The sequence below is a fragment of the Mytilus trossulus genome, unplaced genomic scaffold (assembly GCF_036588685.1).
Source record: "Mytilus trossulus isolate FHL-02 unplaced genomic scaffold, PNRI_Mtr1.1.1.hap1 h1tg000138l__unscaffolded, whole genome shotgun sequence".
In the NCBI taxonomy this organism is placed as follows: domain Eukaryota; kingdom Metazoa; phylum Mollusca; class Bivalvia; order Mytilida; family Mytilidae; genus Mytilus; species Mytilus trossulus.
In genome coordinates, this window is record NW_026963302.1 from 3,445,958 (window position 1) to 3,469,310 (window position 23,353).

Sequence of the window (23,353 nt, forward strand, 5' to 3'; positions counted from 1 at the left end):
GAATTTATCCAATCGAGATAGTTAAATTATAAATTTTAAAGTCCGAGCCGCCTGTAAGAATCTATATATATATATATATATAAAATGACTGAATAAATAGTCAACGATAAATCTTACGGGGCGATGGATCATATAAACATGATGCAGTACACTACATAATATAATATATAACAAGTCTAAAAGAATACAACATCACCAAAAACATTAAATGACTGAATAAAAAGTCAACGATAAATCTTACGGGGCGATGGATCATATAAACATGATGCAGTACACTACATAATATAATATATAACAAGTCTAAAAGAATTATATGAAGCCCAGGTGGTCTAGCGGGACGGCTGCAGTGCAGGCGATTTGGTGTCACGATATCACAGTAGCATGGGTTCGAACCAAACATTTGCGAAAGCAAATTTACAGATCTAACATTGTTGGGTTGATGTTTAGACGAGTTGTAAATATATATATATTATATATATATCAGTCTAAAGATTTGCACAACGGTACTGATATATATAGATTCTTACATTGATACCAGTGGATTATCGGATTTATCCAATCGAAATTGGATAAATCCGATAATCCACGAGTAACTATGTTAGAATCTGTTTCTCTAATGATTAAAAAGACATTTTTTTTTTTGTTAACCGAAAATCCCCTTCGAGTGCCTTTCACATTGCACGAAGTTGTCAATTTCATTAACACCTGTTATCGTATTTTGATTCATTCAGTCACAGAAAATAATGAAAGATTTGTAGGATCCTTTACTATAGATAATTTAGCTGATCTGTAACAATAACATCTTCATGCCTTATATATCATGTACTGTAGTACGCCGCTAGATTAAAACTGACGTGGAAAGGTAACACATGCCCACCGAAAGCTCTTTTTTTGGAGAGCCCAGGTGGTCGTGTGGCCAGCGGGATGGCTGCAGTGCAGGCGATTTGGTGTCACGATATCACAGTAGCATGGGTTCGAATCCCGGCGAGGGAAGAACCAAAAATTTGCGAAAGCAAATTTACAGATCTAACATTGTTGGGTTGATGTTTAGACGAGTTGTATATACATTATGTACACAGCCATGTATCACCATCATTGATGGCGATCCGATGGATACATCTGTTGTAGGGTTGTCACTGACTCAGACGTATATATATATAAATATCTTATATTGTGTGTTTTAGGTAAATATATGAAAATCAATAATAATTCTAAAATATAAGTCTATGGTATCAATATTTTAATACAAAATAATACAATACAATATATTGTGTATTGTATTATTTTGTATTTCATTGTATTACATTGTACTTCATTGTATTGCATTGTATAGTATAAAATTATTGTTTCATTGTATTGCTTGACCCTCATGGGTGTAATTTTGCAATAAAGATATTATTATGTTCAATTCAATTCAATATTTTATCGGAAAGAGCACTATAGAGGCGTGATCCAAATACAGACAATTATAATATTTAAACAACATATAAATGAAATAAAGATTCATGTAACAATTCAAGTTATGAGCCAATTCTATGTATACAAATACATTATAGACTGATATTGATACCATAGATAAGACTCATTAGTGACGCTCAGATCAAAATAGTTAAAAAGCCAAACAAATATAAAGTTGAAGAGCATTGAGGACCCAAAATTCCAAAAAGTTGTGCCAAATACGGCTGGGGTAAGAAAATCCTTAGTTTTTCGAAAAATTAAAAGTTTTGTAAACAGAAAATTTATAAAAATGACCATATAATTGATATTCATGTCAACACCGAAGTGCTGACTACTGGGCCACTTATGTTTCAAATTTTATAACAAAAATATCTGTATTAAGGGCTGTGGATTTTTAATAAAAATCTTGATTTATTTGCCACAAAGTCCTCTTTTTCTATCAAATGAAATGAAACAGTAAAAAATAATGCTTTGCATCAAGTTTCCGCGTGGAATATGTACTAAATGGCCTATCTCTATTATTAATTATATCTGTAGTTTTGATACAATTGAGGTTTGAAAAGTTCGTACAAAAATGGCTACAGAAGGGTACATAACCTTAAAGGCTGTGGATTTTCTATAAAAATCATCATTTATTTGCCACAAAGTCCTCTTTTTCTATCAAATGCAATGAAACAGTAAAAAATAATGCTTTGCATCAAGTTTCCCCCTGGAGTATGTACTAAATGGCCTATCTCTATTTTTCATTATATCTGTAGTTTTGATACAATTGAGGTTTGAAAAGTTCGTTCAAAAATGGCTACAGAAGGGTGCATAAACCTTAAAAGGAAACATTGATTTCTACTAACAATCGTGGTCATATTATTTGAGTATATTCAAGGATGCGTTTGCATCAACGTATCTGCTATGATTGGATATATTTTATATTGACCGACCTCCATCAGTGTTTACTTCAAATTGTTTCAGAACATTTAAAAAATCTCCAAAGTGAGAAAAATATAAAGCGGCTATTTTGAAAAGTTTTCAAAATCCTTTACATGCTCCTTCTGGATGCCAAAATTGTATTCCTACAATGTTTATGGCAATGTCTTAATGAACATGCATCTAACGAACTGTATTTGCACGATACATAAGACGACATATTGTATCAATTTAGAATTACTTGCTATAATAAATATTTTAAAATGTTTAAATTGTTGAAGACAACTTGTGGAATCGAGTTTGCGGTAATTGTGGGGGCTGCTTCTGACCCTATAAGACCGCTGGTAGTTGAAGGTAAATTTGTGTGCTTCATCTGTTTAAATATGCAGGTTGGCTTGTGAGTGCTCCCTGTGAAAGTCCATTAAAATGTGATAGATAATTTGTTCTTGAAAGGGAGCACTCAATATTACTACTCTGTATTGTTTATAGAATTTTAATTTTTTGTAGCAGCAGACTTGTGCGAACTTTAGTTTTAACTATAAAATTTTGATATTTGTATTTCATTCACATGTCTAGTTCAAGTAGTTATTTAACCTTTCCCAGTCTATGGCGTGTGATTTTTTTTTCACGGAAAAGAAGTACTTTTCTTGGTTTTATCTTCCTTTATATCTTCTCAAGGAAGATGACCCTGTGAATCAAAATTACTGATTAAATCAAAAGGAAATGGACCTCCGTTATCAATCTTTGTATCATTTTTCATACTTCCGACCGAAACAGACATCAAATTCCGCTCTGCTATCTCAAACAAATTTTGGTTCTTTTAAAATATATACAATGCCTTGATTAAATTTATTAATATGTATATAGACAAATCGTTTTTGTTCACATTTCCTCAGACTATGATATGAAATATCACGTGGTTAACGTTTAGAAGTAATCAGTTTATTCATGACATAATCTATTAATCCAGTTTTGCTAGAAAAAGGTTTACTAGTATTGTCAAAAAACATAATAATAGCACGTTTATTATATTACTATAATTTCTTTGTTTACTCATTGGCTAAACGCATAGGAAATCCTCTTTCATAAAATATTTTATTATACTTCACGTTAAAATGACAGATTTTGATTGGCTTATACGAGGGAGACAATTTACCTAATCCGATTGCTGAGAGGGAGACAATTAGTTTGAATGTCAACCTCTCTTCTGGACCAATCAAATATCGATAGTTTAAAAAAAAATTGAATTTACATCAACTGATTATAGACAATACTCAAGTTATATGATTTATGCTGAGACCGTTACGGTTACCATAGACTGTCAAAATATCGATATTCAAAGACATAGATTTATGATGTTGAGCAAATTTCTGGGGTTTTTTACTTCTCCTGCTAGATTTTGGTGTATTTAATTCTTCTTATTGTTTATTGGTGTGTTTTTAAGTGAAACTTTATTAAATATTCAAATAATGAAAGTTTGCAACTGCAAAAGCACAAATCGTGACCTGCTTCTTTAAGCAAACGATATAAATACAAACAGTTATAAGGAAGTTCGATTGTCATGTTTTCGGTTCTTCATTTAATCTCCGTTGTGCTGCATAGTTTGTCTTTCAACATTCTTCTGCTTTCCAAAGAAAATTATAAACGGACACTGTCTATTCTACAATCAGGGTTACCAGTAAATAACGAATGAGTTTTGTCAGCAAGTTGTGGGAACTTTGTACAAAGATTGCAAATCATTCTGTTTGGTAAATCGTCAGTAACATCAAACTCCCTTTTTCAAGACTCAATCAACACTCGTGGCTTCTCTTTTTGTTCATATTTAGCTTTAAACTCGGACTGAGAGTCAGAATTCATTTTTTGAGGAATTCCACTGAAAAAACTTGCCAGGGATGATTGTTGTGCCGTGATGACAGCAACTAGACTTGATCACTGAGATACTTTGAGGCATATTTAAGCCGAGGGGGAGGGATAAGACCGACGAATATACGGGAATTATATCGTTTACATAGAGATACTTATTTCATAATAAATTATCTAAAAAATGCCATTTCAAAAAAACCTTTCTTGATAAACTGACAACTGACAAATTTGTTAAAGTTTTTATATAATTTTCTCTTTCAAGATCTCTAAGTTTTTCCATCTAAGGGAACTGCACATTTGATGTCAAATTTTTAAGTTAGAACAACGAAAATAGACCTCCTTCCATTGGCCGGTGGGAATAACACGTGCGTCGAAAACGCCCGAGTGGTGTCCCGATTGATAACGACAATGACGAAGCAACGCCGCGGCCGCCCGATTGGCCAATATTTTCAAACATGATATCTTTTTGGTAAAAGAGGGAATTCGATGCTAACAAATTATGCTGACGAAATATTCATGACTTGAAGAGGGGTTAAGACCACTTTATTCCGTGTGGTGTTATCACCGAGTAATCTATGGACGAAACAGCAGACACTACTGATTTTGTAAAATTTTAATCATATAACACATTTTTTTTCACTTGGCCGATCGGACAACCAAAGTGTCGGAGCCTGGCAAATGACCATTGAAAAATTGAAAAAAAAACAGTTTGAAAGAAGTCTTTGTTTAGACGGCATGAATACAACAAGAAAGAAATCGAAGAGACGGAAGCTATATGTTGTTTTAGATAGTCAGATATTCCTTCAGGATCTAGATATAAAAGAAGTGCAGAAATAATATGACGATGTACTACCAAAAACTCGTGCTTCAGCTTATATTCATGAGCAAGTTATAGGTGTTTTGAGAGGAATGCTTGCGCACATATACATGCGACAGACTCACAAAATTAAAGAGGCAAATATGAAGCACGGCATGCAAAGGAAAAGCCACAAAACATATATCGAGATACCATTTGAAAAATGCTAAGAGAGCGCAAAAAAAAAACTATACCCTGCTCAACCATAAATTTCAGTAGAATTTCAAGACATTTTCAGTGAAATTGGATTTATCACAAATAAGGAAGATGAGTTTGTTTTAGTAACTGATGTTGGAAGTTTGAAGCCGACTTGAAATTTCTTTTTTTTTGCAGACAGAAGATGTATTTGATGATGGAACATTAAAGTGTTGTCCGAAGTATTTCCAGCAATTGCATACAACACACGATTTCAGGAATAGAAATTATGTTCCACTGTTAAAATACCTTTTTCCTTGTAAATCAGGAGACGGCTATGAAAATGTATTCTTTTTCTAAAGAATGTTATGTAAGGTCTAACCTTCAAATGAATTTTACAACAATGAATGTGGAGTATGAGGGAAAAATGCATGTCGTCTTTTAAGAATTGTTCCAACATTTTCACCTTGGCCTCGGACTAGCCAAAGAGTAAAATAAAAATTGACAGTGATGGTAGCTTGTGGTTATACTTTTTGTTATAAACTGTGTTATGCCTTCGAGCCTTCATTGTTTGTGTTTTGGTCTTTATAGTGAAGCTTTAAACTTCCTACTTTATACATCAAATTGCAAAGTACCCATGCAGCAGCAGTAAGAAGTAGACAAGTTTCAGAAAAGGAACCACTTGTCGTCCAAAAGAATGAGAACTATGTAGAAGGACAACTTAGCTGCAGAACTGATTGCAGCACGAATAGATTATAGCAAATTGTTTCAGTTTATAGAATGTCAAGTTAATCTGATATAAACTATTTTAAACAGCTGTTATTAGAAATAAATGATTTAAAACAAAAGTATAAGAACTCAACCTTCATGATAAGTGGAGACCTTAATATTCCTGATATAGACTACCAATGACACCAGAATGAACTCTTTTAATATACCCTAAACAATCTGGACTTGGAGAAGTTAGTGGATTTTCCTACAAGGAAAGATAATATTTTAGACATATTTTGTATCAACCAACCAACTCTTATAACTAAAATTAAATCAACACCCGGTATATCAGATCACAACATAGTTTTGGTTGATGCCGTTTGTAAGTCTAAAAGAGCTACGCAATGCCACCCCCCCCCCCCCCCCCCCCCCCCCCCCAAAAAAAAATAATATATTCTTATGGAAGAAGTTAGATTTAAAAAAAATAAAAACATTACCAAATCATTTATATATGTTCTGCTAATCCAGACCACATTAGAAATTACGTCAGATCGGTGGTGAATTAAGTTAAGAGATGGAATAATAAAAATCACTAATGAAAATATACCAAGTATAACAACAAAAATTAACACATCCTAGGGCAAAGAAATAAATTGATAGTTTAGGTAAAAAACTAAGACGAGTAGTTAATAAATCTATAAAAAAAGAACAGGGAACAAAAAAACAAAAAAAAAATACAAAAAGATTAAAGCAACAGCTCAAAGAGAAATAAGAAAGGCCCAAAGTAAATGTATGGAAGAAATCATAAGTCTTCAATTTCAGGAAAAACCAAAATATTCTTGGCAATATATTAAAGGGAATTGACTGAAACATCAGGAGTCTCACATTTCAGAGGTAAAGATGGATTAACATTACTTTATTGTGACCCACAAACACAATCGAATATTTTAAATGAACAATTTAAAAGTGCATTAACTAAAGAAGATAAATTGTCATAAAGCCCCTACCTCACCATGCCAGATATAATGGCATAATTCAACTCCTTGTAAACATAAATCCCCATAAAGCTAGTGGGCATGATCATATTCCTGCTATTTTCTTAAGTACACTCTCGGAAGAAATATTACCCTTCCTTGAACAATCCATAAATGATGGAGATTCAAGAAGAGTGGAAACAGGCAAATGTTCTTCCAAAAGTTGATTATAAAGGGAGATAAGCATTATGCAATTAACTATAGACCGGTTCATTTGATTAACTATAAACCGGTTTCTTCAACGATAGGTTTAATTTATTAAATGTCTTAACAAGCAATATTATAAAACATTTAAATTAAAATAATATTTTAAATGATTGCCAACACGGCTTTAAGAGTAAACATTCCTGTGAAGCACAACTTGTTATCAGCATTCAGGACTAAGCCAAATATTTGGCAGATTGTAATCAGGTTGATGCAATACTTTCAGATATTACGGTATACGTAAAAATTTGTCAAACAGGCAACAGCAAGTCCTACTTAATAGTGTGCAATATTTCAAATCAGCTGTTGATTCTGGTGTTCCTCAGGGCACAATATTGCGCCCAACTTTATTTTTGTTATTCATAAACGACCTACATAAGCATGTCTCCTGTAGGATTCGTCTTTTTTTCTGACGACTTTTAACTTTATAAAACATCAAATAATATAAATGAGTCTCAAGCACTCCAAAAAGATCTATCAAACCTTGAAAATTGGGAATCTGAATGGCAAATAAAATTTAATCCTGAAAAATGCTTTGTCATAAATATTTCTAAAAAGTCCAAATCTAACTTATTTCAATATAAATGACATAATCATGTACTTAAATCTGTCAAAGACAGTAATTAAGTATCTAGGAGTTACAATAAGCAATCATTATCTTGACTGGGGTCCCATATTAAAAATATAGGGTTTTACGTGAAACCTGAAAAACTGCACACATCATTTGTGCGTCCGAGCGTCAAGTACTCCTCACTATTTTGAGATCCCTACAAACAAATCCAAATCAACCAATTTGAGCAGATACAACGCAATGCAGCAAGATATGTGTTAAATTATTATAAAGGAGCTGTCACTGGTATGTTAAACAAACTTAAATTGGACAACTAGCAATCCCGTAAAACAAAAGCTAATCTTGTTTTGATTTATAAAATATAAGATTACTTGGGGGGGGGGGGGGGGGGGGGGGGGGGGGGGGGCGTTAAATCACATTCTGACATAATCTGGTAGACGTTTTAGAGGACAACATGAAAAGAAAAATCACAAAAGATACTGAACTCCGAAGAAAATTTAAAACGTAAAGTTCCAAATCAAATGGCAAAATCAAATAATAAAACGCATCAAACAAAAGGATAATTGTCATGTTTATTTCGGCATATATATACAAATAAAGACTGTTTTAAGTAATCTTTTTTCCAAGCACTATTGCTGTCTGGAACAATCTTCCAGAAGCAATTGTCACCCTCCCTAGAATCCTTCAAAGATGGTATCTCTGCCTTAACATTTGGAGAATTCTGTCTGGCTAATTATTGTATTTAAGCCGCTGTACATAATATTATTTTAAATTATAATTGAAAAGTGGCAAATATTTTATTTTGTTATAACACAATTTTCGACATCCAATTGCATGAACAAATCGCTATAGTTCCGCGATATTCCACAATCCGAGTCTTTCTCCTACCAGAAATGAGAATAAAAAATATTGATTAAACGTTATTGGACTGATGAAGTATTTGAAGGCATGTTCATGGTCAATAAAATAGACTTTGTTTAACAAGTAGACGGCAACGAGGAAAACATCAAGCTACCATCTTTTAATTGCTATAAGTCAGATCAAATGGATGACATGAAGCAGTTTTCAATACAGAACAAGGTCGTTTACTTGGCTTTAATACAACTTTTAATTTAAGGGCTGTCTACGTGAACTAAAACATAAAACAAAGAAACTGGTGAGAACTGTATGTGTTGGGCCATTGTATCTTCACCCGGAATTATCTTAATTTTTTTCGCAAACGTCAGGGCTTGGTTATTCGAAAATAGTTCAAACAATAGACAGTGATGACAAGTCCGGTTTAATTAAAGACATTGATGGTATTTTATTCAAAACATATTCTTTGCAGCAAAAACATCGAGAACAATGTGTCTGACCATTTTTGAAAATAAAATAAGCATCAACGACAAAGAGAGCTAAAAATTATTCGACGAAATATTCTGTCTGTGCTAACTGTATCAAAATTGGACTACACGTACCGCTACAGAGTCATGTACGTCAGCTGACAGTGCAGTTTAAAAATGACCGTTTATGTCAAACAACAATGGTGAGTTCATAAATCAAGTATTTGAGCAGTTGGTTGAGGGGAAACTTCAACTTATCAACTCATTCATATGAAGGGGTCCCTATATGACGTCTGCAAAAAATGTACTTTTTGGTCCCTACTGAAAACAAGTATACTGTTGAATGACACTAAATCTGTTCTAACAATGACTTAGATCTCATGCACATGTTTTGAGATGTCAAAACCCCCCGAAAAACAAACCAAAGAAAGTCACAAAGAACAGCACGTACATGTACGCAGCCAAGATACTAGACTCGGTAAACCAAATCACAAAACTGTCTGTCTTTTTAAGTAACTATTAAAAACATTTTATTCAGTATACAATTTGTGTGTTTACTTATATTTGGTGAGGGGAGAAATATCACATAGACAAAACCTGTAGTAGCTTAGTATACAATAATAAAAACAATAGCGGTCATTTTTTTTTCGTCATTTTATTTACTGCAGAACAAACAAAAGCAAGCAAATCACTACGCATTACACAAACAATTTCAAGAAATTAATGTGTGTTTTTATTTTGTTCTCCATAAGCGTAAAAAAATGCACAGAGAACAATCCCGAAACAACTTAAAAACAACGCATTTTGTATTTATTTAAAATTAAAATAACAAAAATATCAAACTCCGAGGAGAAGTCAAAACAGAAAGTCTGTAGTTAAATGACAAAATGAAAAGCTCAAACACATCCAACGAATGGATTATAAACCACTTTCGTATTCTAAGACTTGAACGGGCATTTTCTATTTTAGGTAATGGTGGATACAACCTGGTTTAAAGCTAGCTTAGCCTCTCACTTGTACGACAGTCGGATAAAACTCCATTTCATTGGAAACGATGTGTGAACCAAACGAACAGACATAATATGTCAAAATGTCAAAAGAATGTGTACACCAGTCAACATTGTGTTAAAATCTTAATTAAAATAAAAACAAACAAATATGTAACAAAGAAACGCAAAAAGGCACAAAGACAAAACACATCAGCAAAAATGATAGACAAGAATACATAAATTTAAAATGATAGCACAATAACGGGATGTATAAGTTCATAGCCACGTCATATGCAACAAAGAAACTCAAGAAACGATACATGCGTCTGGCACAATATGAAATTTCAATCATGGTATTTATAATGAGTTTATTCATAAGCAATAATCCAATCAATTATGTTGATTTGGGTATTTCAAAACAGATTGGTTCTTTTATCAGTGATATAACCTTATTATATAATAATAATAATAAATGTCTATTTTTATAAGTTTGTTTTCAAAATTTTGATAAAAATTACCAATAAAATAAAACAGTGTTCATTAAATTTATAAATTCGTCCTGTATGCATATATACATACGATGACTATACAGCTTTCTGAGTGCACTAGTGATGTCATTAGAGCCTTTAGGCGGTCATGACTAGTGTTTGATGTACCCAAATTTTACAGTGTTATAGCTCCAGGTGACTCATTTCCTATCATTACCTGGCATTACTATTGGTAAAACTTTAATTACTAAAACAATAGCCAAAAACATGTCGACTAAAGCTATAATAAAGTACTTAAAACTTCATTTAAAAACTTCCTTAAACAATTAAGTATTTCCTATCTATTCAACTGTGAATCAAAAAACGTCTTCCTGCAGGAAATGGAATATTTAAAGTACGTTTACTCTTATAGCTGCTGTGATTTATGGTTTCAACCAACACATATATATAGTGGCTTAAGTTTTACCTTTTTGTGGTAAATTTCTACATACATATCTTGTAAAACTACCTAGGTATTAAACACTGAAATGAAACAAAAGACCCCATTTGGAAATCATATACTGTATAAGAAAACAAGCTGTCAAAATGTAATGATTTCAACGCTACAGACATTGAAATTATAAAGCACTTCGTTTCCACAGATTTCAATGATATAGACATTGAAATTATAAAGCACTTCGTTTCCACAGATTTCAATGATATAGACATTGAAATTATAAAGCACTTCGTATCCACAGAGAAATATCTTTTGTAAAAAGAAAAAACTAAAAGAGGCCGTTTACAATAGAAATAAAATAAAACATTTAAATGACTTTAACACATTCATTATTGTAATGTTCCACCTGGCATAGCCACTAAAAAGTCAGCAGACCATTTTTTTGGCAGTATTTAAAATTGGACTGAAAAAAATTAAATGTTGCAAGAAGAAAAATAATAAAATAAAAACAAATGTTACTCGTCAACATAATTCTGATTATTTAAATCTTAGATACATGGTAAAGTTGCCGTATCTAACACTTCTCATAATCTCCAACAAAATTCAAAATACAATATTATATACAGATGACTGTTGCATAGAAAAGAAACATGGAAATTGTAACCTGAGGCATGTTGTTCGTTTCCTTTTGTTATGATTGGGACAAAGCAGGCAGTGTAAAAGGTTGGCGTCACCTTGTTCGAACTCTGCGGTTAGGTTCATCCCATACGGGCTTAATTAGATAGGAGTTTATTGCCTGCACCAAATCAGGAATGTGAAAGTTGTTGTCCATTCGTGTGATGTGTTTTGTCATTTGATTTTGCCATTTGATTAGGGACTTTCCGTTTTGAATTTTGCTCGGAGCTCATTATTTTTGTCATTTTACTTTTTGCAATGGTAATACATCGATGTTTTGTTGCTGCAAGTAAACATTTGAAACATATGCAGTGTGGGGACGGGCATTGTCGAACTGAAAGGTTATTCCAGGTCCATATCCGTTAACGAAATTAGCCACTACCGTTGACAGAATTTCATTTCTATATCGTTGTGCATTAAGTGTTATACTGACTATCACGAAATTACTCCGGTTGCGCGAAGATATGCTTCCCCAAACCATGACACTACCACCCCTTATATTTCATGCTTTTGGAAACAACAATCTGCAAACCGTTAATCGAATCGTCTATAAACTCTTGGTTGATCATCTGAATGATGGGGAGTTAATCTTGACTCATCCGAAAACAATATATTGCTCCAATCATTGTTGAGTCTCCATCGGAAACGAGCTGAACACCATTTTAACCGCTTTTGTTGTGGCAGTGTCGGTTACCTATAAGCATGTCTAGGACGAAGATTAAAAACAGTAGTCTTATACGGACTGTTTGCGCACTGATACGTCTGTTTTGAAAAACATCACTCGATGGCCGAGGAGGCATTAATCTATACCGCAGTATACGAATGAAACTGTCAACAATTGTTACAATTGTCCGACCAGTCCGATACCGTTCTGTAGTAGAACCAGTCAATTGGAATATCTGCTGTATCCGATATAATGACAAACGGGGATAGCCAATTGCTCTTGTCACGGCAGTTAAATCCATACAGTGTTGAATCATGTCAAATTAATGATCCCTAAATGCGGGGTAAGACAGGGATTTTTGACATGATTTCTTGTAACTTTGTGAAATAACGACTCGATATAGTAACACGTGTCGAACAATATCAAAATTATTTGAATTAAACAGATGTTTTTGCATGTGCATATATTTTAAAATTTTATAGTGTGAAGTACTTTCATATTGTACAGGTAAAGCAATCGATATGTAACAGCCTAATTTGTTTGCCTAATTAACGCATGCATCAAATTTCATTTTTCTATCTTAAGTTTTAAAAATATTAAAAATATAAGAGGGAGAGTATCTTCTTCTTCTTTTTTTTTGTCGCTCGGTTTATTTAAAGGCAAAAGTAGTAAACCGAGAGAAATTTATGTATTACTGAAAAATTATTACACCAGGATTTTCGATATCACAAACTGGTCAAAACATTTACTAAATTTTATCACCGGTATAAGGAAATAATTCGTAAATATAACTCAACATGCAGACATCTTATACGTTCAGGTATTTCACATCCATTTTTTATGAAAATATTCTTTATAAAGCACAAAAATGACAGTATTCTTCTCAGAAACTAACAAAACCTTTAAATAGACTTATTAAAAAGGGATATAGTTACGATACTGTTGTCAGGTCATTAAAGATTGCATATTTTGGCTTTAATATTAATTCACTTATAGGGTCTTTGCATCGGAACTAAACACATTTATTTTTTAAAAAAAAACAGTTGTTGGCATGACACGGGTTATGTTCTTCTCGTATATTTTATGATAGTATGATACTAAACCCCTAACGGGAGGGATATGTTCCTGATATTCATATGATGAAGACATAATCTTTTAGTCGTTTTAATTGAGGTTTGGAGCTGGCATGTCAGTTAACTGCTAGTAGTCTGTTGTTATTTATGTATTTTTGTCATTTTGTTTATTTTCTTTGGTTACATCTTCTGACATCAGACTCGCACTTCTCTTGAACTGAATTTAAATGTGCGTTTTGTAATGCGTTTACTTTTCTACAGTGGCTAGAGGTATTAGGGGGGGGGTTGCGATTTCACAAACATGTTTAACCCCGCCGCATTTTTGCGCCTGTCCCAAGTCAGGAGCCTCTGGCCTTTGTTAGTCTTGTATGATTTTAAATTTTAGTTTCTTGTGTATAATTCGGAGTTTAGTATGACGTCCCTTATCACTGTACTAGTATGCATATTTTTAGGGGCCAGCTGAAGGACACCTACGGGTGCGGAAATTCTCGCTACATGGAAGACCCATTGGTTGCCTTCGGCTGTTGTCTGCTCTATGGTTGGGTGGTTGTCGCTTTGACATATTCACCATTTCCTTTCTCAATTTTACCACTGATTGATATTCAATAAATGATTTATGTGACACAAATGCGGGTCACAAACCAAAACTGAGGGAAACACATCAACGATATGAGGAAGAAAATTGAACAACAGAAAAACTGAACTGGTAAAAAAACAAACGCCATCACAAATACTCGGACTATTTGATAACAACTGCCATATTCCTGAATTGGTACAAGACCCTTTAAGAAAAATGTGGGGCTGTATCTGGCTATATGGATGGCCAAACCTTCCGCTTTTCAATGTGTTCCCATTTGTTATTTAGACTTCCGTATATGTTGGCACGATACGGGTTCGGTTCTTATCGTAAACTTTATGATGGTATATTACTAAACCCTCAAGGAGCAGGATTGTGCCTGATATCCATATGATGAAGAAATAACTTTTTGAATCGGTTTAATTAAGATCTTGAGCTTGCATGACAGTAACTGTCAGTAGTCCTTCGTTGATTTATTTAAGATTGTCATTTTCTTTTGTTACCTATTCTGACAACAGATTCAGACTTCTTTAAACTGAGTTTTACTGTGCGTATTGCTGTTTGTTTTTTTTCCTTTTAATTGCTAGAAAAAAGGGGAGGATTAAGGTCTGAACAAAAATTCTGTTTAACCCCGCCGCATTTGTATGCCTGTCCCAAGTCAGGAGTGGCCTTTGTTTATCTTTTTTGGTTACTAGTTTTATTTCATATACTTATTTCGGAGTTAAGTTTAACGTCCATTATCACTGAACTTTACACATTTTTGTTTAGGGTGCCAGCTGAAGCACGCCTCCGGGTGCGGAATTTTCTTGAAATGGAGACCCATTGGTGGCCTTCGGCTGTATTCTTCTTTTTCCTTTCTCAATAATATTTTACTTAACAGCTATTAATTGATTTGATGCATTAAATATGCTCTTTGAAAATCTGTTTTTGCTTTCAAGTGAACGTTTGTTTAATTTTTCACATCACGGTTGTCCTGCGCGGTTGCTGGAGTTTTCACGAGAAGTCTCGTATGTGAGGTCACTGTATCCGGAAAAAAAGGTAGTATAATCATTTTAATTAAAATATGTACCCCAAAAAACATGAAATATTGATTATGACGAGGAAAAGGAATTTTCATTTAAAAAATTACTTTCATTTTATTTAGAGATAATCATTCTTGTATTTCAAACATATTCCATTTTTTTTAGTTTGAAGTTCCATATGACTTTTTAGAATAGTGCATTGGACTCTCACATTTAGGTTGAAAATACACGGTAAAAAAAAGTATAATGAATTCATAAGAAATTCCACACATATTTATGAATCTGCTGTTTCTCATCTTGAACCTTCTATGAAAACGACAGACCCGTTTTGGTATTAAGATAATGCTTGTCAATTATTTTTATTTTCATTCATCCCAGATTCAACCCGTGAGTCTGAAACAAACCAGTTGTACATGGCTTTCTAGTTACAAACATACAAAAGTTAAACCTAATGTGTGTCAATGATCTTTAAAATTTCATATCGAAAGATCAGATAGCGCAAACATTCACTTTTAATTATTGTAATTCTTTTGTTTGAAATTATAAACCCACCAACACTTTAAAAGAATCAAATTTCCTCACGAAACATTTCTATTTATTTAAGAATGTGAGAGCGCAGTTATAATGGTATCGTCGTGATAAAATATGGTTTCACTCTTAAAAATCAATAAAAGTTATTCCTTTATATAATCACACTATAAAGAAGGATAAAGGTATAATGATTTTAACCAAAATATTCATTCCAAAAAAAGGTTTAATGGTTTTAACCAAAATATTCATTCCAAAAAATGAAATACTGATTATTACGAGGAAAAAGTATGCCACTATATTAGTACAAAGCTCAAATAAGTCGGGACATATTTTCATCAGTTTATTACACATGCCTTTTTAAGAGTCTTTAAATCTGCATATATACATCATCACAGCTATATATTTGTAATAAATGTTCCAAAAAGGAACGAACGGTAGAATAACTACTTGAATAAAGGAAAAGCCGTGACTTTACTCCAACTTAAGGGTTTAAAGTGAAATATAGGTATAAAATAAAATAAAAACACTAGTAGACGCCTATAATAATGCCTTAAAATATTCTTAACGCCATCTTAAAGGAATGATGATGTATTGTACAAGTTTAATTGAGATTTGAATTTCCTCTTAGTATAAATATGAAGGTATATTGCTTTTCTTATTGTGAAAAAAATATATAATAGCAAAATTGTTTAAGCTTGTATGACAACGATTTATAATCTAAAATTGAATGATCTTTGCTCTTATGAAACTACTGGTACGTAGTTTGACACAATGAAATGTGCATCCCTAATCTTTAAGAGGCAATACCAAAATAATGATTTTTTCTATTATTTATTTTTGTTCAATCATAAAATAATGTGGAATATTGATATAATATTTCACTTTAAGCAGCCAGTTTGTTTCAAGTTTATTCCATAAAAAAAAGAGTTTAGTAACTATTCCGTTTGCAAGCGATGAATTTGACCTCATTGCTTTCATATTCATGTGACCTTCAATTTAACCCCTTAGATTGAGATTGGTTACGCTTGTATTCAGCAATCAAAGGGAAATGCATGTCAGCATTGAAAGTGAAACAAGGATGAAACATTTTGTTGACTAATTTGATTAACAAGAAAAAACAATTCTTAAATGGACAAAAAATATGATAACTATTTTAACTATCTTTAACTAGTCTCAAGCATCAAGACGCTCCTTATGCGTTCACAGTAAGAACGATCACTTTGGCGTAACAAGACATTATGAAATAAAACAGACCTAGAAAAATTCAATTGCACGTGGTCTATATTTATATTTATATTGGATCCTAAGTGCTCTTCAACTTTGAACTTATTTGGCTTTATAAATATTTTGATCTGAGGGTCACTGATGAATCTATTGTAGACGAAACGCGCGTCTGGCGTATTAAATTATAATCCTGGTACCTTTGACAACTATTTACACCACTTGGTCGATGCCACTGCTGGTGGACGTTTCGTCCTCGAGGGTATCACCAGCCCAGTTGTCAGCACTTTTGTGTTGACGTGAATATCAAGTAGTTGGTCATTTTAATTTTCCTGTTACAAAAACTTTAATTTTTTCGAAAAACTAAAGATTTTCTTATCCCAGAAAAAGATGACCTTAGCCGTATTTGTCACTTTTTTTTTAATAATTTTGGCTCCTCAGTGCTCTTCAACTTTGTACTTGTTTGGCTTTATAACTATTTTGGGCGTTCTGATGAGTCGTATGTAAAATTGAGAAAGGAAATAGAGAACGCACGTCTGGCGTATAAAAATATAATCCTGGTCCCTTTGACAACTAATATGATCGTTTCGGGAGTAATATAGATGGTTAATAAGATGAAGTCTAGGCATTATATATACGCAAAACTGATACATATTATCGAATCCATGCATTTTTTACTTTTCGTTTTTGACTTTTGTTATTGGATATAAAAATCAAATATGAGATTTAGATTCAAATCTTTGAACATAAATTTTGACAGATGATGCCACTCTAGCAATATATTAATACTTATTCGAAAACAGAAGAGTTTGTAGTATATTAAAATCATAAAACGACAAGGTATGCCAAAAAGTACAAGTGCATAATTATACAAATTTTGTAAATGTAAGTTTTTTTGTAACGTCAAATTATCGTAAACACTAACATTTCTTCTGAGGTATTTTTTTTTTTATACCTCAACGATCTCAAGCTAAGGGGTTTAATTGGAGGGTACATGAAAACGGAATAATTGAACTCGAATTATTCATTTGCAAGTGGACAATACATCAAGATTATTTCTTAACTTATTTGACGAAATTGAAACCAATTGGCTTCTAACCACGAATTAATTTTCACTATACCACTTTCATTTATGACTGAACAAACAAGTCTTTTTTTTTCATCTAATAGCTAATGCCCCTTTAAGACCACGCTGAACAGGGAGAGGCACATATGATACTTTTTTTTATTTCCGAAATCAGTTTTATTCTATCAAGCCACAAATAAAGGCATTATAAATACATACAAAATCTGATGACGATGCTATGCAGTGACAACTAGCGGTGTCCGTCAAAATTGCCAGCCAGCGACGTCGTGCATATTGCGATTATGTTGAGATTACTAAGGGGGAAATATTTTTTTGTTTGATTGCGATTTATATCCGAATCCAGCACGGTGAGAAAGCATGACAAAAGGCAGTTGGTGTAGAAAATGAGAAGAACAACATTGTGAAAATCGCACGATTATTGCATTTAAAAGTTTAAAAATAATCTCATTCATGATTCAAGCTTGGCTTGGACAATAAATATATATTCCTCTTTAGGTGTACTGATATTACATTTTACGGTATTTAAACCTATCAATGCTTCGTAATGAATCCAATAGAATCGATTGATAACGTAAATGATACCTTTTCGAAATTTTTATCAAGATTTAAAACCTGTTACAAAAAGTCGCATAAATCCTCATTTTGAGCCTCATTTTCTCCTAAACCAGCACGGTAACCTGTGTTTCATTTTGTGATTCTTTTACAACACGCCAACTCCTACAGTAATAAATTTATTTCAAAATCATGAATATGACACTTCAACGTCTAACTGTATTAAAGGCCTTAAAAAAAAGAAAATAAATGGAGGGAAATTACTAATAATAATAAAATAAAGGCAACAGTAGTATACCGCTGTTCAAAACTCATAAATCCATGGACAAAAAACAAAATCGGGGTAACAAACTAAAACCGAGGGAAACGCATTAAATATAAGAGGAGAACAATGACACAACACCGAAACGCAACAGACACAGAAACGGACCAAGCATCAGACAAAATCCCACGAGAATAACACATATAACATCTAAACCAAATGCATGAATTTGGGATAAACAAGTACCGTGCCACGTCTTATCTTAATATCTCAAAAATAAGAGAAAACAAACGACACAACATTAAAATGCAACACACGCAGAAACGAACAATTATATAACAATGGCCATCTCCTTGACTTGGTACAGGACATTTTTAAAGGGGAATAAAAATGGCGGGTTGAACCTGGTTTTGTGGCATGCCAAACCTCGCACTTTAATGGACAAGTTAAATATAACATTGAAATGACAACATAATATTACAGGACTACAATACAAATAAATAGGTGAACATATTAGACAAAGAAACACATTACTAATAGATAACAAAAAGAATCAGGTTTAAATTTCAATACGTCAAAAACATGCCTTGTCAACACAAGACTCACCAGTGACGCCCAGATATAAAAGATCGAAAGTGAAAAAAAGTACAAAGTTGTACAGCACTGAAAATCAAAAGTTGAAAAAGGTAGTGCCAAATACGATTCACACATGATAATCTTAATATTTATTTGTACACGTAGTTCATTAGGACATTGATAGAACATGAACCTTTGCACATTTGGTATTGTCGCGACCGGTTCCTACCCAAAGTTGACTTTTAAAATCCAACGCAACACTACAAGGCAATGATATTCCAAAAATACTAAGTGATTTATAGAGTAAAATGTCACCTTGATTGTTTAAAAAGTGCAGGGCGTCATTATATGTGTCGGTAACAACCAGATATCCTTGCGGAGACAACGCAAAATCGTTCGGACAAAAGGCGAATTTAGAAAATGCGTGTCCATTATAGATCCATTTGACTCTTCCAGGAAAATCCAAGGTAATAATTCTTCCATTATCTTCCTTTTCAGTATCAAGAACATGAAAATTCAAGTTGTTAGCAATAATTCTGGATGGCACTGTGAATAGCCTCTTTTGGTTTTCATCAAATTCATATATGTGCCTTGTTCTACTATGAGAGTCTAAATGACGTACCTGTCTTTCGCTATATCGGTCTAACACGAATGGATTTCTTGTCTTTTCTCGAAGTCCTACAAAAATTTCGTTTTCATCCGTTATAAATACTCCTTTTGGAATCAATGGATTGAAATCGACTAACTGTTGTAATGATCCATCACTGTCTAGAAGTTTTAGAAACGTATCGTTTGATTCCGATAAAATCACTTTCCCCGACCAGCTTGAAACTATAGAAGAAACTTGAACTTCATTCAAAGCGTTGATTTCCTTAAATTTATTTTCCATTGCTACTAATTTTAGAACTTTATCTGCAGCACATCCAATCAGTAAAGTTTTGTCGTTAATAGGACATATAGGGTTAATATACAATAAATCCGTGTCATACGATTTAATTTTTGCTAATTCAATTTCCTCACCTCTATCGCTTCTATTAACTAAACTGCCGAACATTTTTGAAATGCACTCTTCTAATAATTTGCCATCAGAGAATTGCGGTAGTTTATTTATTGGTAAAATAAAGGTTCTTTCTAATGGGATATCACGTTGATGAAGCTGTTTTTCCTGTTTGGTTATTGTTTCGTTTATTTTCATCCACGGTTTATTTAACTCCTCTAACATTTTATTAGCGTACTTGTCAATTTCATCTTCTAATGCCTTTTTGTGTTCCATTATTGCTTTTCTAGCTTTTTCATAATTTGCACATTCTGATTTTCGTATATCAAATAAATATTGCAGAGTTGAATATTTCCAATCATTAACATTAACAATTTTATCTGACATTTTACTTTTCACAACCTAGTAAGTTGTCACTTACTGTTAAATTAAACTACTGTAACAATCTTCCGTATCAAATCGCTTATGTATAGGTGAAAATTATGGCAAGCAGTTTAGATATTTATTTAATTTCAAGATATTTTATAAAGCTATTCAGATATCTTTAACAAAAATATTCTTGTTGAAGAATCTTTAAGTCACATACATAATTGGTGTCGTTTAAAATTTTATTATCATCCACAAGTACAATTTTTTGTTGGCTACAGGTAGACTTTTTAGATAAAAATGCTTTTACTGTGCTATAAAAGTGTTTTGATTTTTGTCCTCCAGCACATCTTTCTTGAAAGTAAATGTTAACTGAATTTCTTTTTAATTTTGTCACAATATTTCTTTGTCTTCTATATGCTTCCCAATTTTTGCTTGTTTTGTATTTTTCAATTTTTTTTCTCAGCATTTGTTTGTGAAAAATAGCTTTTCTTAGTTCTCTATTTATATATGGTACTGAGTTTTTTTCGAGGGTATCTGTATTTCATTGGTGCATGACAATTTATCAAATCAGAGACTTTTGTTTCAAAATCATTATATACCAAATTTATATCATCTATACATTCATCTGAATCATGTAAAAAAATTATATTATCAAGATCATTAATATAATTATCAACATTAAACATGTTAAAAGATTTAAAACTTCTGTATTGTGTCTTACTGTTTACACAATTAGGTGTACAATGTATGACCTATTTTGTTGTTGCTTTTTTGATTCCTCAATTAATCCCTTATCAATATATACTAGTGTTACGGAAAGCTATTTATTTTTAATTTGAGCAGCTAACTTCCTTAAGTTTGAAATTTCATAACTTTAATATCATATATATGATAGTATATATAGACATTCATAAAGAGAAAGAAAAGAACCTTTCAAAACTTGATTCAAATTATTCAAAAGCGTTACACTTTAATTTAAAACTATACCGGACACATTAATTTTACAGCAACAGGTTCGATATTAAAAATTTATTAGATCGATCGTGGGTGAATTCGTCGAATTCGTTAACTATATTCAAAATGGACCACATGGGGTAATAAGACCAGACTTTAGTGTTAGATGGTCTTGATAACATATCATTGCGGCAATCCTATTTCCGGATACGGGAGTAGACTCTTGGGTAAGATTGAAATCTTCCCGGAACTGGTGAGGTGGCTATGTACACGAAACAACAAACATTAATTTGATTATAATGAATTTTAAATAGCTGATTTTATTTTATGCACATGTAAATGAAAGAAAAACTTGATATAAATCGTGTTTTCCTTTGCCTGGTAAAAAGATGTAAATATACGTTTGAGTAATTTTATAGGTTTGTAACAGTGTTAAACATGCGCACATTTTACAATGAAGCATTTACGGGCCTCGTACAAATAGTACTTCGGTGTACGCTTTTACGTCCCAACTAATTTAGAAAAAGAGGAGGCATTCAACTCGTAAGACAGTGCGATCATAAGATATTATGTACAGCTGTTGTTATGCTACTCTGTTATAATGCAAAATTAACAGTTGAAAGTAGTGGATGGGTGGAATTTGAAATACTCACTGTACTAAGAACCTGTATGGAAATGGAACCAGGGGTATATAGGAATATTAAAATTGAGAATTGAAATGGGGAATGTGTCAAAGAGACAACAACCCGACCAAAGAGAGGAAAAATACCACAATTGACAAGTTCCGTGTCGTCCCTTTATCAACTGACAAACATGCACACGATATTTTTTTTTGAGGGTGTGGGGGGGGGGGTTAATTTTAATCAAAATATATAATTAGTGGTATCCAGGTGGGTCCCTGTTGTCGATGATATTTAGCAATACCCGATTTCGTCATACCCGCAATGTAACACTTATATTATCGATCTTGTCATTGTTTTAGACTTAAAATAAAAAGGACAGAAATGGTTAGAAAAATAAGTTCGACTATAAATTTAGAATTGCAGTCCAATGATTAATCATCCATTGAAAATATATATCATCTTTAATTTATGTCAATTTCTTTTCAAAATGAAATACATTTTACTCCGTATTCTTAGCAGTCTATTTCGTTCCACTTAAACTAAAATATTTCGTAAATAAAATCTCACCTGTTAACAAAACTAATTTTAGAAGCCATATGATGGCTATTACCGCACATTTGAAGGACTTAATAAATCCTAGGATTTGTGTACAAATTAGGATATCCCTAATTTTGGACACACATTCCATAAAATCGCCAGGTAAAAGTATTTATTGTGCAAAATGTAAACACACACATAGATTGGAAGGGGGTCTAGATAAAATGTAAGTGTACTTGTATTGTTTAAATTTGTATTCTCATTGTTTGGCCTCATGATGTTATAAATCCAACAAATAAACTATAAATCAAAATCATTTAAGAAATTAGGTTTTATTTGGCTGTAAATTTGACATGGCATTTATTGGAACAAAGAAACACAACCAAGTTGTCAATCAAAACTTGATGACGACTGAATTACTGAAGGGCGATCCAGCAGTAACAAAGTTACATCAGAAGCCACTGGTTAGTCCATAGCAGCTTAAAGTAAATTTCACCAGTCCATTAACAATACATAAAAGCTCCAAACTCAGTCTGTTATATATGCCATGACGCTTGTTCTAATTTAATTATTCTTCTTAAACTGAAACGATAAATGAAAAGCAGCAGAGATTATTCATGATGCGAAAATGGAAGGGCGGGTAAA

General features: G+C 32.7%; 1 protein-coding gene across 1 annotated transcript; it reads right to left on the reverse strand.

Annotated features, from left to right (window-relative positions):
• Positions 1-19,397: 19,397 nt before the first annotated feature.
• Positions 19,398-20,612, reverse strand: LOC134700438 (uncharacterized). Its single transcript, XM_063561829.1, has one exon. The coding sequence runs from the start codon at positions 20,610-20,612 to the stop codon at positions 19,398-19,400; it is 1,215 nt and encodes a 404-aa protein (XP_063417899.1).
• Positions 20,613-23,353: the final 2,741 nt, after the last annotated feature.